General features: G+C 35.6%; 1 protein-coding gene across 4 annotated transcripts in view; it reads left to right on the top strand.

Annotated features, from left to right (window-relative positions):
• LRRC49 (leucine rich repeat containing 49) overlaps window positions 1-18,255 on the top strand; it is a 130,037-nt gene that overhangs the window by 96,349 nt on the left and 15,433 nt on the right. For 2 of the 4 annotated variants that reach the window (XM_033439978.2, XM_004276255.4), the window contains 2 exons: window positions 15,359-15,596; window positions 17,024-17,209. In XM_033439978.2, coding sequence (XP_033295869.2) covers window positions 15,359-15,596; window positions 17,024-17,209 — 424 coding nt within the window. Of the gene's footprint in view, window positions 1-15,358; window positions 15,597-17,023; window positions 17,215-18,255 lie in introns of all 4 variants that reach the window. The other 2 variants (XM_049705840.1, XM_049705841.1) reach the window with 1 other exon arrangement.

The raw sequence follows: 18,255 nt of genomic DNA, 5'->3' as shown, positions 1-18,255 counted from the left end.
CATTTATCTAGGAGGTGGATCAAAAAGGATCTTGCTGTGATTTATGTCATACAGTGTTCTGCCTATGTTTTCCTCTAAGAGTTTGATAGTGTCTGGCCTTACATTTAGGTCTTTAATCCATTTTGACTTTATTTTTGTGTATGCTGCTAGGGCGTGTTCTAATTTCATTTTTCTACATGTAGCTGTCCAGTTTTTCCAGCACCACTTATTGAAGAGGCTGTCTTTTCTCCACTATATATTCTTGTATCCTTTATCAAAGATAAGATGACCATATGTGTGTGGGTTTATCTCTGGGCTTTCTATGCTGTTCCATTGATCTATCTTTCTGTTTTTGTGCCAGTACCATACTGTCTTGATTACTGTAGCTTTGTAGTATAGTCTGAAGCTAGGGAGTCTGATTCCTCCAGCTCTGTTTTTCTTTCTCAAGATTGCTTTGGCTATTCAGGGTCTTTTGTGTTTCCATACAAATTGTTCTAGTTCTGTGAAAGATGCCAGTGGTAGTTTGATAGGGATTGTATTGAGTCTGTAGATTGCTTTGGGTAGTAGAGTCATTTTCACAATGTTGGTTCTTCCAATCCAAGAACATGGTATATCTCCCCATCTATTTGTATCATCTTTAATATCTTTCATCAGTGTCTTGTAGTTTTCTGCATACAGGTCTTTTGTCTCCTTAGGTAGGTTTACTCCTAGGTATTTTTTTCTTTTTGTTGCAATGGTAAATGGGAGTGTTTTCTTAATTTCACTTTCAGATTTTTCATCATTAGTGTATAAGAATGGCAGAGATTTCTGTGCATTACTTTTGTATCTTGCTACTTTACCAGATTCATTGATTAGCTCTAGTAGTTATCTGGTAGCATCTTTAGGATTTTCTATGTATAGTATCATGTCATCTGCAAACAGTGACAGCTTTACTTCTTCTTTTCCAATTTGGATTCCTTTTATTTTTTTTCTTCTCTGATTGCTGTGGCTAAAACTTCCAAAACTATGTTGAATAATATTGGTGAGAGTGGGCAACCTTGTCTTCTTCCTGATCTTAGTTGAAATGCTTTCAGTTTTTCACCATTGAGGACGGTATTGGCTGTGGGTTTATCCTATAAGGCCTTTATTATGTTGAGGAAAGTTCCCTCTATGACTACTTTCTGGAGGGTTTTTGTCATAAATGGGTGTTGAATTTTGTCGAAAGCTTTCTCTGCATCTATTGAGATGATCGTATGGTTTTTCTCCTTCAATTTGTTAATATGGTGTATCACATTGATTGATTTGCGTATATTGAAGAATCCATGCATTCCTGGGATAAACCCCACTTGATCATGGTGTATGATCCTTTTAAGATGCTGTTGGATTCTGTTTGCTAGATTTTTGCATCTATGTTCATCAGTGATACTGGCCTGTAGTTTTCTTTCTTTGTGACGTCTTTGTCTGGTTTTGGTATCAAGGTGATGGTGGCCTCGTAGAATGAGTTTGGGAGTGTTCGTCCCTCTGCTATATTTTGGAAGAGTTTGAGAAGCATAGGTGTTAGTTCTTCTCTAAATGTTTGATAGATTTCGCCTGTTAAGCCATCCAGTCCTGGGCTTTTATTTGTTGGAAGATTTTTAATCATAGTGTCAATTTCAGTGCTTGTGATTGGTCTGTTCATATTTTCTGTTTATTCCTCGTTCAGTCTCAGAAAGTTGTGCTTTTCTAAGAATGTGTCCATTTCTTCCAGGTTGTCCATTTTATTGGCATATAGTTGCTTGTAGTAATTTTTCATGATCCGTTGTATTTCTGCAGTGTCTGTTGTTACTTCTCCTTTTTCATTTCTAATTCTATTGATTTGAGTCTTATCCCTTTTTTTCTTGATGAGTCTGGCTAATGGTTTATCAATTTTGTTTATCTTCTCAAAGAACCAGCTTTTAGTTTTATTGATCTTTGCTATCGTTTGCTTCATTTCTTTTTCATTTATTTCTGATCTGATCTTTATGATTTCTTTCCTTCTGCTAACTTTGGGGTTTTCTGTTCTTCTTTCTCTAATTGCTTTAGTTGTAAGGTTAGGTTGTTTATTTGAGATGTTTCCTGTTTCTTAAGGTAGGATTGTATTGCTATAAACTTCCCTCTTAGAACTGCTTTTGCTGCATCCCGTAGGTTTTGGGTCGTCATATTTTCATTGTCCTTTGTTTCTTGGTATTTTTTGATTTCCTCTTTGATTTCTTCAGTGATCTCTTGGTTATTAAGTAGTGTTGTTTAGCCTCCATGTGTTTGTATTTTTTTCACATGTTTTTTCTGTAATTGATATTTAGTCTCATAGCATTGTGGTCAGAAAAGATACTTGATACAATTTCAATTTTCTTAAATTTACCAAGGCTTGATTTGTGACCCAAGATATGATCTATCCTGGAGAATGTTCCATGAGCACTTGAGAATAATGTGTATTCTGTTGTTTTTGGATGGAGTGTCCTATAAATATCAATTAAGTCCATCTTATTTAATGTATCATTTAAAGCTTGTGTTTCCTTATTTATTTTCATTTTGGTTGATCTGTCCATTGGTGAAAGTGGAGTGTTAAAGTCCCCTACTATAATTGTGTTCCTGTTGATTTCCCCTTTTATGGCTGTTAGTATTTGCCTTATGTATTGAGGTGCTCCTATGTTGCGTACATAAATATTTACAATTGTTATAGCTACTTCTGGATTGATCCCTTGATCATTATGTAGTGTCCTTCTTTGTCTCTTGTAATAGTCTTTATTTTAAAGTCTATTTTGTTTGATATGAGAATTGCTACTCCGGCTTTCTTTTGATTTCCATTTGCATGGAATATCTTTTTCCATCCCCTCAGTTTCAGTCTGTATGTGTCCGTAGGTCTGAAGTGCATCTCTTGTAAACAGCATATATATGGGTCTTGTTTTTGTGTACATTCAGCCAATCTGTGTCTTTTGGTTGGAGCATTTAATCCATTTACATTTAAGGTAATTATCGATATGTATGTACCTATTACCATTTTCTTAATTGTTTTGGGTTTGTTCTTGTAGGTCTTTTCCTTCTCTTGTGTTTCCTGCCTAGAGAAGTTCCTTTAGCACTTGTTGTAAAGCTGGTTTGGTAATGCTGAATTCTCTTAGCTTTTGCTTGTCTGTAAAGGTTTTTTAATTTCTCTGTCAAATCTGAATGAGATCCTTGCTGGGTCGAGTAAACTTGGTTGTAGGTTTTTCTCCTTCATCACTTTAAATATGTTCTGCCACTCCCTTCTGGCTTGCAGAGTTTCTGCTGAAAGATTAGCTGTTAACCTTATGGGGATTCCCTTGTGTGTTATTTGTTGTTTTTCCCTTGCTGCTTTTAATGTTTTTTCTTTGTATTTATTTTTTGATAGTTTGATTCATATGTATCTTGGTGTGTTTCTCCTTGGATTTATCCTGTATGGGTCTCTCTGGCTTCCTGGACTTGATTAACTATTTCTGTTCCCATATTAGGGAAGTTTTCAACTATAATCTCTTCAAATATTTTCTCAGTCCCTTTCTTTTTCTCTTCTTCTTCTGGGACCCCTATAATTCAAATGTTGGTGTGTTTAATGTTGTCACAGAGGTCTCTGAGACTGTCCTAAGTTCTTTTCATTCTTTTTTCTTTATTCTGCTCTGCAGTAGTTATTTCCACTATTTTATCTTCCAGGTCACTTTACCGTTCTTCTGCCTCAGTTATTCTGCTATTGATCCCTTGTAGAGAATTTTTACTTTCATTTATTGTGTTGTTCATCACTGTTTGTTTGCTCTTTAGTTCTTATAGGTACTTGTTAAACGTTTCTTGTATTTTCTCCATTCTATTTCCAAGATTTTGGATCATCTTTACTCTCATTATTCTGAATTTTTTTTCAGGTAGACTGCCTCTTTCCTCTTCATTTGTTAGGTCTGGTGGGTTTTTATCGTGCTCCTTCATCTGCTGTGTGTTTCTCTGTCTTCTCATTTTGCTTATCTTACTGTGTTTGAGGTCTCCTTTTTGCAGCCTGCAGGTTCGTAGTTCCCGTTGTTTTTGGTGTCTGTCCCCAGTGGCTAAAGTTGGTTCAGTGGGTTGTGTAGGCTTCCTGGTGGAGGGGCTAGTGCCTGTGTTCTGGTGGATGAGGCGGGATCTTGTCTTTCTGATGGGCCGGTCCACGTCTTGTCGTGTGTTTTCAGGTGTCTGTGGCCTTATTATGATTTTAGGCAGCCTCTCTGCTGATGGATGGGGTTGTGTTCCTGTCTTGCTAGTTGTTTGGCATAGGGTGTCCAGCACTGTAGCTTGCTGGTCGTTGAGGGATCTGGGTCTTGCCATTGAGATGGAGATCTCTGGTAGATTTTCACCGTATGACATTACATGGAGCTGGGAGGTCTCTTGTGGACTGGTGTCCTAAACTTCGCTCTCCCACCTCAGAGGCACAGCCCTGATGCCTGGCTGGAGCACCAAGAGGGTCTAGGCTATTTTTTTTTTTTTTTTTTTTTTTTTGGTACGCAGGCCTCTCACTCTTGTGGCCTCTCCTATTGCGGAGCACAGGCTCCGGACTCGCAGGCTTATCGGCCATGGCTCACGGGCCCAGCCACTCCATGGCATGTGCGATCTTTCCGCACTGGGGCACGAACCTGTGTCCCCTGCATCGGCAGGCAGACTCTCAACCACTGCTCCGCCAGGGAAGCCCCTAGGCTATTTTTAAAGAATTAAAAAGTAGAACGTTGTCAAGAGATTGTGAGAAAATTTATTATTTCTGTGACTAGCAGTCTAAATGAAATTAAAGATAAGTACATAAAGCAAGAGAATTAATAGTCGGCTGGAATAGTGGGAATTTATGGTCAGATTAAGTTTTTGAAGTTGAAGATTGTAGAGGTGGAATATATCTAAGTAATAACAACATAAGAGTAATTTGGCACCCATTGTAGCCGTGAGAATGGGTTGTTGGAGAAGAGTAGAAATCAATGAGAGGAGGAGAGGAGAGAAGATCAGCTGCCATTATTATTGTAGACACTGAAGTTACAGATGATAGAACGGGTGTGGAACTAGTGGCCAGAGTATTCAACAGTGACCAGCCTTATCTCCTCCCCATCTCAGCCATGCATCCTATGCCCTTGTCACAGAGATGTTCACTGTTCACGTTTTACTAGCGTTGGCAGCTGCAGTGATTGTAGGAGTGTCTTAGTTTATTAATTCGTTCTTTTACCTGGCAAAACTATTTCTGATAGTTGGATTCTGACTATTAGGTGGACTGATAGGTGGACTCTAGGCTATTAATGTGACTTTCTTGACACTCTAAACTTTTTAAGCAACTTCTGTTAAAAATTTTGTGGCCCTCTAAAATAATTTAAAATTTTAGAGTTCATTTTTATGGTCCCGAAAACAAACAGTTATTTCCAAGAGAAAGAAGAAGTATCTGCTAGTGAAAATTACTGTGACTTATAGTTACTGCCAAGAGTTTCAGAATTTTTATTAGGAGTTCCACAAAGAGGCTTTTTAAGCCAAGAGCACAAGGAAGAGTTTGGAAGAGACGGGAAAAGTGATGTGTGGGTTCAATGCAGAGGATGTGGAGAGCCGTAATGAATCATTAGGAAAGAGGTCCACAGTTTCTGGCAAAAAATTTCTACTGATGTAAGTTCAGAGTGCCATAGAGACACAGTTACGTTTTCATGGTCTGGCCCTTTTTGATGATCTAAAAACTGTTAAATCAAGGAGACACAGATGATATTTATATATGAAGTCAGATAAATAAACCTTTAGAGATAGACAATGAATTATTGGTAGAGACTATTATGCAAAATCAGTTACTTATAACTTCTAGTGGTTGTAGATAATTTTTTTCCAATTTAGTTTGTGGTTATCTGATGCCTGTAAAATCTGTTATATCAGAAAGGTAGAAATATTTCTAAAAGAGCTTATTGTACCTTGAATATGCCTACCTGAGGGGCTCTTAACCAGAGGATCCAGATTGACTTTTTGAACTTTAAGTTCTTATTTTGCTTGAACACTCCACACTTGTTGACGTAGTTAATACTCATTGTTGATAGGCTCTTTGCATTGGCTTTCTTGATAGCACATTCACCTGATTTTCCTTTTACCTATGTGGCTACTCTTTTTAAAAATTTTTTATTTTTAATTATTTATTTAAAAAAATTTTATTGGAGTATAGTTGATTTACAATGTTGTGTTAGTTTCAGGTGTACAGCAAATTAAATCAGTTATACATATACATATATCCACTCGTTTTTAGATTCTTTTCCCATATAGGCCATTATAGAGTATTGAGTTCCCTGTGCTATACGGTAGGTCCTGATGAGTTACCTATTTTATGTTTAGTAGTGTGTATATGTCAATCCCAATCTCCCAATTTATCCCTCCCTCCCCTTTCCACCCTGGCAATGATAAGTTTGTTTTGACTGTGACTGTATTTCTGCTTTGCAAATAAGTTCATTTGTACCATTTTTTTAGATTCCACGTATAAGCGATATCATATGATATTTGTCCTTCTCTGTCTGACTTCACTCAGTAAGACAATCTCTAGGTCCATCCATGTTGCTGCAAATGGTATTATTTCATTGTTTTTTAGGGTTGGGCTACTCTTTTTTTAAAGTATATCTTGCTGACTCCATTTCTATCAAATCTCTGAATGTATATCATTCTATTTCTTGATTTATAAGATTTAGATATACTTTTTGCTGTAGTAGGTGAGGATTCAGCTCATTCACCTCTCTCCCCCCAACACTATATATCTATAATTATTTTATTGATAACTTTTGTAGCGTGTAATGAAACCTCTATTTCTTATTCCCTCTGCTGTAGATAGTAGCTCTGAAATCTGCAGTGGGCAAGATGAATCTATCCTTTTTACCTTTCTTCCCACCTTTTTACATTACAGTTTCTATCAGCTATACTTTTCTAATTTCCCTTGCTATATATCTTCCTTGACCTATTGGTTGAGTGTATTGTTTAATTTCCACATACTTGTGAATTTTCCAGATTTCCTTCTGTTATTGATTTCTAGTTTCATTTCATAGTGTGAGTTCAAACTTTCAGAATTTATTGAGACTCATTTTGTGGCTTCTGTCCTGAAGAATGTTCCATGTGCACTTAAGAATGCGTATTCTAATGTTGGGTAGAATCTTCTATATACATCTGTTATATCTAGTTGTTTTATAGTCTTCTTCAAGTCCTCTATTTCTTTTTGATCTGTCTAGGTATTCCATCCATTATTGAAAGTAGGGTATTGAAGTCTCCAACTATTATTGTAGAACTATTTCTCCCTTCAGTTCTGTCAGTTTTTCCTTCATATATTTTGGGTGTTAAGTGCATATATGTTTATAATTTTTATGTGTTCTTGATGAATTGACCCTTTTATCAATATAAAATGTCCTTCTATGTCTCTTGCATGTCTCCTGTGACAATTTGTTATATAACATCTCTTTTGGTTACCATGTGCTTTGAATATCTTTTTCCTTCCTTTCAATTTCAATCTATTTGTGTCTTTTAATTTTGTAGAAAGCATATAGTTGAATCATTTTCTTAAAATCCATTCTGCTAATATCTGTCTTTTAGTTGGAGAATTTAATCTATCAGGTCCTAATGAGAAAGGTCTTACTTCAGTCATTTTGCTATTTTTTCTACTTGTATATCTTCTTTGTTCATCAATTCCTCCATTACTTTCTTCTTTTGTGTTTGATTTTTTAGTGTAACATTTTAATTCCCTTCTCATTCCTTTTACTCTGTATTTTGTAGGTTTTTTTTTAGTTGTTACCCTGAGGATTACAATTAACATCTTAATGTATAACATTTTAGTTTGCATTAATACCAACTTAGTTGCAATAATATACAAACACTTTGCTCTTATATAGCTCCACTCCCCTCTGTGTTGCTGTTATCACAAATTTCATCCTTATACATTGTGTGGACATTAACATAGATTTATAGTTATTATTTTATGCATTTGTCTATTAAATCTTATAGGAAAAAAGAGGAGTTACCAACCAAAAATACAGTAACACCAGCTTCTATATTTATCTGTGTAATTACCTTTTCCAGTATTCTTTATTTCTTCATGTGACTTTGAGTTATTGTCTAGGGTCCTTTCATTTCAATCTAAAGGACTTCTAGCATTTCTTAAAGGGCAGGTGTACTAGCAATGAACTCTCACAGTTTTTGTTTATCTAGAAATGTCTTAATTTCTCCCTGAGTTTTGAAGTACAGTTTTGCTGGATATAGAATTCTTGGTTAACAGGTTTTTTTTTTTCTTTCAACACTTTAGGTGTGTCATCCCACTGCCTTCTGCCTTGCTTGGTTTTTGATTAGAAATTGGCTGTTACTCTTATTGAGAATTCCTTTTACAAGACTAGTCATTTCTCTCTTGTTGCTTTCAGGAATCTCTCTTTGTCTTTGTCTTTCCACAGTTTGAGGTGATTGTTTAGGGTCCTCTCAGGTCTTTTCTGAGCGTAAGTGTGGACATAAGTGTTGCCCTCTAGATTCCCTGGAATACACAGGAGCTTCTCAAAGTCCCTCTTTCCCTAAGTATCTTCTTCCCCAGCCTTTTGTTTCTCAGTCTTTTTGGTCTATGTTTGCCCATGTGGCAGCAGCTAAATATGTTTTTGCCTTTAAATAATTTTGAGGGCTTCCCTCGTGGTGCAGTGTTTAAGAATCTGCCTGCCAATGCAGGGACAGATTGCTTCGTATTTGAGCCATGCCTTTCTTACATAATTTCTTTTTATCTGGGGTTTCTGATAGCCTGTTTTGTTGTGTTGTTTTTGTTTGTTTAACAAAGAAGTTTGTGCTGCCTTTACCACATTCCAATTTCTTTGAATTTCTTTTTTTGTCTTTTGAATGGAATCCACTCTTGTTGAAGCTTTCTATGTCCCTGGCCTAATTTAGTCTCATTATTTCCTTTTGGACCATTGTTTACAGTTTACTATTTTACATCATATTACTAGTAGCCTTTGCTTTTTACTTGGATTATTTGTCTTTTTCATATCCTCAAGTACTTCTATCCTCTCAACCTCTAGATGGTAGAATTCCTCTGAGTTTGGTCCTGGGCCCTCTTTTCACTCTCTGCTTCCCCCCTAAGCAATATCATATATTTCTTTGACTTTAAATGTCATTTATATTTTGAAGATACCAATATGTATTATCTCTTTTTTTATGGTTTACCCATTTGGATTGTGTTTAAGGGAAAAAATCTTTTACTACATTGAGATTATAAAAATATTCTCCCATTTTGTCTTCCTAAAGGTTTAAAATTTTGCCTATCATATTTTAGTCTTTATTACACTTGGAATTGATTTTTAAATTTGAGGCTGATGTCAAATTTGTTTTTCCTCTTAGGAATAACCAGTTGCCCCAGTGTTATTTATTGAGTATTCTTTCCTTTTCCCACTGAACTGCAATGCCCCTCTGACTGTTTTATTGGCAGTGGGAGGAGTAGGTAGTAGGGTACTTTTGCAGATCTTCAATTAATGCCTCTTCCTCACTTCTCATTCCCATCTTCCATCATATCTCTGTTCTTTCCTTTCCAAAGTTCTACTGGGCAGCTTGGCTGTCATCTTTGTTCTTGTCTCCAGTTCATATTCAAAGCTATGGCTTCCTTTGTCCTTCTTCCTCACTCAAAATTCTTCACCTTCCAGCTTCCAGAAATTTGTTGAAACTTCTTGCTGAAGATTGTCTCCCCCTTTCCTTTTTACTTGTTATTGTGTGTGTATAACATTTCAATTACTTTAAGGGCCTTAGAGGGAGAGGTTTCAAACACATGTGCTCATTCTGTCTACTTTTTTATCTGAAAGCACAAAGTGAAACATTTTAAATATTAGAAGCTACATTCTCTGTAAGTCTTTAAAAATATAATTAAATTTCATCTCTTGGGAATGATATAAGCCTGGCTCTCTCTGAAGGTAGAAAGCTAGTCAGAGGGCCGCAAAGTCTCTTCCTTAGGGTTCCAATTTGTTTTTTAATACTTCATAAGATTTTCCATTTTCAACAATCCCATTTATAGTCTTTAGTATTTCATAATGCCAAAAAAGTGGCTAATTCTTGTGTTACAATGTCTGTGACCTTTGGCTTGTTGGTGTGTAACTAAACACCTGGAAATAAGTATCCATGAAAAGATTACAGGCACATAAAGAGAAGAAATTCTGTAAAACTTTGTTATATCCCATTAATGATTTCACTGTTCACTGTACTTGGGACATATCTGTAGTAAAGTGACATACTACAGGTTTCTTTCCCTTGCCAGAAATGGGAAAGTACTTGGTGTAATGTTTTCTTTGCTTACATTGGATGCATGCAGTGAAGCTGGTTTATTTTTGGTCATTTCCTGTCTATGAACACTGTGGTATTTTAGCCAACACTACTGTAATAAAATATAATGCATAAAATGAATTTCCACACCTATGAATGTTGTAATAGAAGTTCATAAAATATGTTATTATAGGAATCAGCACCACTTATTCACTGGGAAAAGAAACTTATGAAATATTTTAAGTCTTTCTGTTCTAGCCTCTTATAGAATGCATAAAGATTTTTTTAAAAACCTGTAGTCCTCTGAAATATTGTCTTTTTTATCCATATAGGCATTTAAGAGTATATTCTCCATTTAGCCTGGCTTCCAGGGACTCATGACTGTGTTGCATTAAGTTAATCACCCTGTCTTAGTGTCCTCTACTAATCAAGAATGCATGGAATAGTTTTCTGATTAATTCTTATATAAAGATTGAGTTGGATAAATGAACATTTGGACTTGGAATTAACCAGTAAAGATCTTGAAGAGAATTCCTATTTGATGGCAAACTGCCTACTGTTATATAAATAATACTTGAGTAGGGAAATATACATGGAAATGTATTGGGCTTCATGGAGAAACAAATTTTAAAGCATAGATCCTCCATAGAGGAATACCACATTTCTTAGAGCATAAATTTAAACTAGACAGGGGTAAAACCTAGACCAGGTGACTCCATCACCTAGTCTAAAACATTTGAATAACACTTGAATCCTCCCTCACCTTCCTTCTCGACAATCACTAAGTCCTATTTTATGATCTCTTAAATACCTGGTATATCTGTGTTCTCTTCTTTTATTAATAATTATCACTAAAATGTATTGAACTAAACACGGAGTATTGTTTAGAATATGATTTCTAGTCTTAATAACAACTCTGAAAAAATATGTATTATGATCAGCATTTTACATACAAGGAAACTGAAACTGCAAAGAAATTAAACAACTTGCTCCAAAAGTCATCTATTTATCACTGACAGATCTGGGGTTTGAACTAAGCTCTATCTGATTTTCTTGCCAATGCCTTTTCTACTGCATGATACCCTCTTTTTTGTTATGCCCTTATGTGGTCTAGTTGACACTATTGCACTGGTCTTCCTACTAATCTCTCTCCATTCAGTCTCTCCCTGCTGCATCCTCCACAAAGTTCACCAATTTATTATCTGTCTCAAGTAAGTCCTTGAGGGCAGGGAACATATCTTATTCATCTTTTTATCCCCAGCACCAGAACCTAGCTCCATGCATGGCACATTGGAGATGCTTAAAAACTTGCATTGAATATGGTTCTGTTATTTTTTATTTAAAAATCTTTTTCTGCTCCTCAACCTTATGGGATAAAATCTGACTTTCAGCTTCTACTCCCCCATATGTTTTAAGTGTTTAATTTCTATGTTTCAGTGTTCCATACATATTGAAATTGTTCTTAACTGAGTATGTTATATATAATTAGGCTTCTGTGCCTTTATTTATTCTATTTTTCTTACCTAAAGTGTGCTGCCTCCTTCTACTTCTGATGAAATTCTACTGTTCATCTTTCAAGGACCAGTTCAAATACTACGTCCTTTTTTTTTTTTTTAAGGGCTTCAAATGCTTGGCTTTATTTATTTATTTTTGGCTGTGTTGGGTCTTCATTTCTGTGTGAGGGCTTTCTCTAGTTGTGGCAAGCGGGGGCCACTCTTCATCGCGGTGTGCGGGCCTCTCATTGTCGCGGCCTCTCTTGTTGCGGAGCACAGGCTCCAGACGCGCAGGCTCAGTAGTTGTGACTCACGGGCCTAGTTGCTCTGCAGCATGTGGGATCTTCCCAGACCAGGGCTCGAACCTGTGTCCCCTGCATTAGCAGGCAGATTCTCAACCACTGCGCCACCAGGGAAGCCCCAAATACTACCTCCTTTTGAAACCTAACTTCTCCCCACTAGAAGAATTAATTGTTCTTCCTCTGCATTTCCATAGCATATTGCTTAAATATTCATTATATGACAATAAACATAAATATTATATTAGGATTAATGTATACATTTATCTTGCTTTCCACCCTCCATCCAGATTGGGAGGTCTTTAAGGACAAATAAGTATTAATTTATCTTTATATCCCCAAAGCCTACCACAATATCTGACACATAATAGGCTCTCCAGATTAACCTATTTGTTTAATGAGGTTGAGGTCATTTCAGTTTAGAAATTATACCCATGTGTTTATTAATTTAACTGCAGAGTATGATTAGAGCAGTTATATTTCTGGGAACATAGCCCAGTAAAAGTGAAGAGAGTTTTGATATATTTAAAAACTTGCACATGATTTCTATACTGATTGTTCTTATCAATTCAGATGAGTTGGTTGCCTGTGACAGAATTCTTAGGACAGTGCCCTGTGGGCTTTTAGCAAATGTTTGGTGAATAAGTGAATGAGGGAGCAAATGAAATAATATGTATGTATGTTTGACTAAAAAGATGTGGACATATCTATTAAGCACACAGGGAAAACTGGAAAGACAATCCCCAACATATAAACATGGGGAACAAACTTCCTAAGTTATTTTTTATGGAAATCAGAGCACACCTTCCCTGAGGAACAGATTCCTCTGTTCCATATTGGCCAGAGTTTGAGGCTAACCTCAAGCCTCGTTCAGAAAATAACTGAAATGGGTTTGGTCTTGTATGACCTATTTAATAGGTGCTTTGTTTCCTATCTACAGCCCAGCAAACTTGCCATTTGTTGTTACTGAATGTCCATGGGAGGTCTATAAAAGTTAGAAATTACTTCTGCTTTGTTTTATAACTATACAACTGTTTTGCTGAGGCTAGGTTTGTTTATTTCACTTATTTTCCTAACAGTTTGCTTGACAAACCTTTAAAGAAAATAAATAATCCTTTTCTAATAATAGACATTTCATATTGTAGTTTATATTCTTAAACCTTTAATCATATGGGAAAAAGGTAAACAAGACACTTCCAAATAGATGATATAAAACAACACAACTTCTCAAAGGATTTATTCATGTTTTTGGCGCATAGCTGTGATTCAACTTCTTTTGTTGCATGTCATGACCATCAGGCATCACTACATCAACTAGCAAACCTTTTTCTTGCCTTGACTTTACTTCTTCATTATTGGTCTTTGCCTCATCTGCAGAAACCTTCTTACTAACCCTTAGCCCGTGACTATGTCACTGACTTGTCCCTTTGCTCAAACCACAGTTTATGATTGGAGCACCCTTCTTAAGAGTCAATAGATACTCATAAGAAACTTCATAATTGTCTCATTAATTCTTTGAAGAAATATTTATTGAGCACAACCTGTGCTAGGGAACTGTGCTAGGTGCTGGATCTACTATAGTGAATGTGACAAAGTGTGAGCCCTCAAGGATCACAATGTTTAGTAAGAGAAACAGACAAGGAAATAGGTAATTGCAGTGCAGTGTGGTTAAGTGCTGTAATAGTGGTATATATTCTTTTCATTAAGCCCTCTTTATTTCAGTGGCATTGAAATGTAACTCCTATCCTTTATCCTATTCTAGAAATGATTATATGCTTTACATAGCTCAACAAAAAGTTATCACACAAAGCACAATCGAAGGAACTCTTAATTCTCATCTTATTTTTGTTCTATATTATCAGCCATTACATTTATAGGATTATCATCTAAGATTATTCACACACCACTGCTCATTGAATGTTTGATTATTGTCATATAATAATCATTGTCTTGAGCACTAGTCTGGCAGAAATCAGTCCTTTTATATTTTCTCAGTTGCATATTCTTAGTTGACTGATGTCATTACCCAGCTTCTTATTGTGTCAACAAATGTGTTACATGTTAACTGGTGCCTATGAAATAAGTACAGTAAGTCTAGTAAAGCATGATAAACCAACAGGGTGATGGTTTGTCAGTCTTACTCCCAGCATCGGCATTATAAAACTTCTGTTGAAGATCTTTAATAATGCAGTCATTTACATTGTGAAAGGCCCATTGTGAAAAGCTCATAGATTCCAGAGCCCCGAAGCTGAAAAAATATAGTCAAAATTGTAAACACATAATTATGCTTGAGTATGAGAAGTGATGTATTGGAAGAGTGTACAAAATTCCATAGGAGCACAAAGGAGAGCAAAGCACGAATATATTTAGTAAGGGCAAATAAATACTGTCTGAGAGCAGAATTCCAGAACGAAAACCCATAGAACAAAAACCAAGCATCGACTGAGTTTTGAGATTGGGTAAAACAAATAGTTATGTCTCTATTCACAAAGTAGAAAATTTGAATTGGATCAAGCTATTTCTTTTCTTCTTCAAAGAGCTATCATTTAGGAAACCTTTTATAAAACATGTGGCTCTAACTGAAAATAATAACAATGATCATATTCAGCAGATATGTGAAGTTATTTTGTATCTGTATGTGTGTGTGTGTGTATATATATATATATATATATACACACACACACACACACACACACACACATACACACATAGAGTCAGTAGTGGATTTTTTTATCATTTCTTATTTCAAAATGGGGAGGAAATCTTCATTGATTATACTGCTTATAACTGTAATATATATACACTTGCAAAATTTCAAACAACATTGAAATATTCAAAAATAGAAAGTCAAAGTTACCCTTTAATCCAGTTTCTGAGAGAGAAATTATTCTTAGCAGTTATTATATAAATTCCCAAGTGTTTTATAAACATAGTTTTATATTACATGGTTCTTACTATAGAAATATTATTTTGTAAAATACAGTTTTTTTTCAGCCAGACAGTGGAATACTTCATAGATTAGGAAAACCTATTTGTTTTCACATGCAAAGATATCTATGATATATTAAATGGATTGTTTTAAAACTATATAGAATATCAATTATCTTTCATTGATATAAATAATTTGGGTTTAAAAGTGGTATTTTTGTTGTTCACATGTGCCTCTTTTTGAATTAAAGTACATGACTAGAAGAATACAAAACTTGTAGATATTCTATTGAAAATTAATCTTTGGTGCTCTGGGTTTAATTACTGAAATGAAAAAAAGTGAATATAAAATTTCAAATACCTTTCCAACAGGTCTTTATAATCTGTTATTTACTTTGCATGATAAGACTTTCATTTAAAATTATATGTTGGGTTTTCCAGGTCTCTGGACTCAGGACTCACCAGTGCTTTACAAGGTCTATCTGTCACAGACACACACCTTGTCGAAGTGGATGGAGACACACTTTCCTTGTATGGCTCAGGAGCGCTGGAATGTCTGGATCGGAATTGGAGCGTGCAAACAGCAGGAATGGTGACAACAGTGTCCTTCACTTTCATAGAATTTGATGAAATCGTCCAAGTGCTTCCCAAATTGAAGATTAAGTTTCCTAATTCTTTGGTAAACATTTTCTTTTAGTTGTATGTTTGAATTCTTCTCAGTCATGACTTCTATATTCTGGCCAAAGACCTGTTTTACCTTTTATTTCTGCAGTTTCTATCTGGCAGGGAGACTAAGTTCTTGTGTTGATTTTCTGAATCTGGGATTTAAATTAGTATTCATAAATGGCCTTGCAGTCTTCTGTAAATATTGGAAATTATCTCTCTAGAAAATTCTTCTTTATGGAGTATAACGAGCTAATGTAATTGAATTCAAATTATATATTTCTACTTTGTAAAACTTTCAACAGGACCTCACCCAACTGTATATTATATATTCATTTATTGTACCTGGTATTAATGGGACATATATATTTACGTATAATTTTTACAGTAGTCCCCTAACAACACTTAAAATAACTTTAATAGCTCATTAAAATTACTTTGAGGGGGCTTCCCTGGTGGCGCAGTGGTTGAGAGTCCGCCTGCTGATGCAGGGGACACGGGTTCGCGCCCCGGTCCAGGAGGATCCCATGTGCCGAGGAGCGGCTGGGCCCGTGAGCCATGGCCGCTGAGCCTGCGCATCTGGAGCCTGTGCTCCGCAATGGGAGAGGCCACAGCGGTGAGAGGCCCGCGTACTGCAAAAAAAAAAAAAAAAAATTACTTTGAGAAATTAGCCCTTTCCAATTATAGTATTATTGTACTATTTATTAGTGTGAATTTGCAGAAACTGTGATTTCCATGAATTCTTTCCTGAGTTTTTATTATCATTGTGTTTTTCTCTGTCAGCCAAGTGATTTTCCTCACCTACCCTTTATTAAGTGTTTTTTTTTCTTTTGTTATGTCATCTTCCCTAAAGAAGATAGAAGTGGAGATAGTATGTTTAGAAAAGATCATCCAAATTCACAGACAGAACACTTATATTAGCATTTCGGTTTTAATGATTTTATTTTCTGGTAGCCAGTTTAAGTAGCCTACATAGTAATTAGCAAGATAAAAGTAATAATGGTTAACTAGTTCTTCTCAGAAGCTCTGTGTGAGCCCTGCATTTATAAAATTCTGAAATTTTTACTTCTGATCTTTCCTTTGTAGATTTCATCTCAGTGTAAAGCATATAAAATCATTGTAATGCCTGGAAGAGTCTGAATTATTGTGTATATAATTTTTAAGACTCTTAGGTTGTTAATAAATAGGGGGATGTCCTTTGCAGAAGGGATATCACTTTGAATCCAATGTTGGATGGGTTAATATATTCCATCAATAATTTTGCATTAGGTGGATTAAAGTTTATGTAAGTTTAATACATTCAGTTGGTTTAATGTAATTGGAAACATATTAGCTAAGCATAAAGTTTACATTTATTTGGGGAATGATCACTGAAGCTTTAATGTTAATGTTTTAAGATGGTTAAACTCAATATTCACCTCTTTTTTTGTTTTATTATTGTAGCACCTTAAATTCAAGGAAACAAATCTTGTAATGCTGCAGCAATTTAATGCACTAGCAGAACTCCGTCGAGTTGACCAGCTGACAGTTGATCCTCAAGGAAATCCAGTTGTCAATTTTACACTCTGGAAATATTATGTTCTGTTTAGACTGAGCCATTTTAATATGCAGAAAATAAATGGAACAGAGGTAAGCTAAACACGAAGTCAACTGTAGAATTAAAATATTCATTTTTAGGGGCTTCCCTGGTGGCGCAGTGGTTGAGAGTCCGCCTGCCGATGCAGGGGACACGGGTTCGTGCCCCAGTCCGGGAGGATCCCACATGCCGCGGAGCGGCTGGGCCCGTGAGCCATGGCCGCTGGGCCTGCGTGTCCAGAGCCTGTGCCCCGCAATGGGAGAGGCCACAACAGTGAGAGGCCCGCGTACTGCAAAAAAAAAAAAAAAAAAAAAAAAAAAATTCCTTTTTAGGGGAAGTAGTCATAAAAATGGCCAGGAATTTATGTATAAAACCATGATAGAACTTTTGAGAAATAATGTTTTTCTAAAAAAAAAATCTTGACATTTAAAATGTTGAAAAGCTAAAACTATTTTATCTAAAAACTTCTAAGGTACTAGACAATTTTGAAAATAAAATAGTAACCAGATCATGGTGAATAGTAAATACTTTTTTGATAGTTTGTAAGTATTCAGAGAAGTAAAGTGTTGGTAGGATAATAGTTTAAAATAAAAAAAAAACCACTTCTGTAAGTAATGTGATCTTTGTATTTTTCAGAGTGCTTTACAGACTGTCTGACATGCAGAATGGTGTGGGGAAGTGATACTAAATGTCAATTAATAAGGATTGTGGTAGGGGAAGGGAAGAATAACATGGAAAAAAAAGAATGTACATAGGGAAAGAAGAGTGATTTTAAAAAGAAGAGATGAGAAGGAGAAATAAGCAAGGAGGAAAGATAAAAGAAGATAAAGATGAGTGAAAAAGGAAGTAAAACAACTATAAGTCCATAAACGTCTGGACTGCTTTGTTAATAGTTTGTAGCAGATGCTTTTGGAATATCTGCATTGTGCCTGGAGCCTGAATAACTGGAAAATTATTAGTAAAGAGTTATTTTTCAGATTGATTCTGCTAAGCTTGTCTCAGGGTTAATCCCCCAGCTATCCAAAGATCATGTTGTCTTTAAATATTACTTAGGAAGAAAAGAGAGAAACTATGCTTCTTCTTCTACTGTGGAATTCCA

Source organism: Orcinus orca, chromosome 2, assembly GCF_937001465.1.
Source record: "Orcinus orca chromosome 2, mOrcOrc1.1, whole genome shotgun sequence".
In the NCBI taxonomy this organism is placed as follows: domain Eukaryota; kingdom Metazoa; phylum Chordata; class Mammalia; order Artiodactyla; family Delphinidae; genus Orcinus; species Orcinus orca.
Note: the sequence above shows the minus strand (reverse complement) of the source record. Positions and strands in the feature narration are given on the sequence as shown.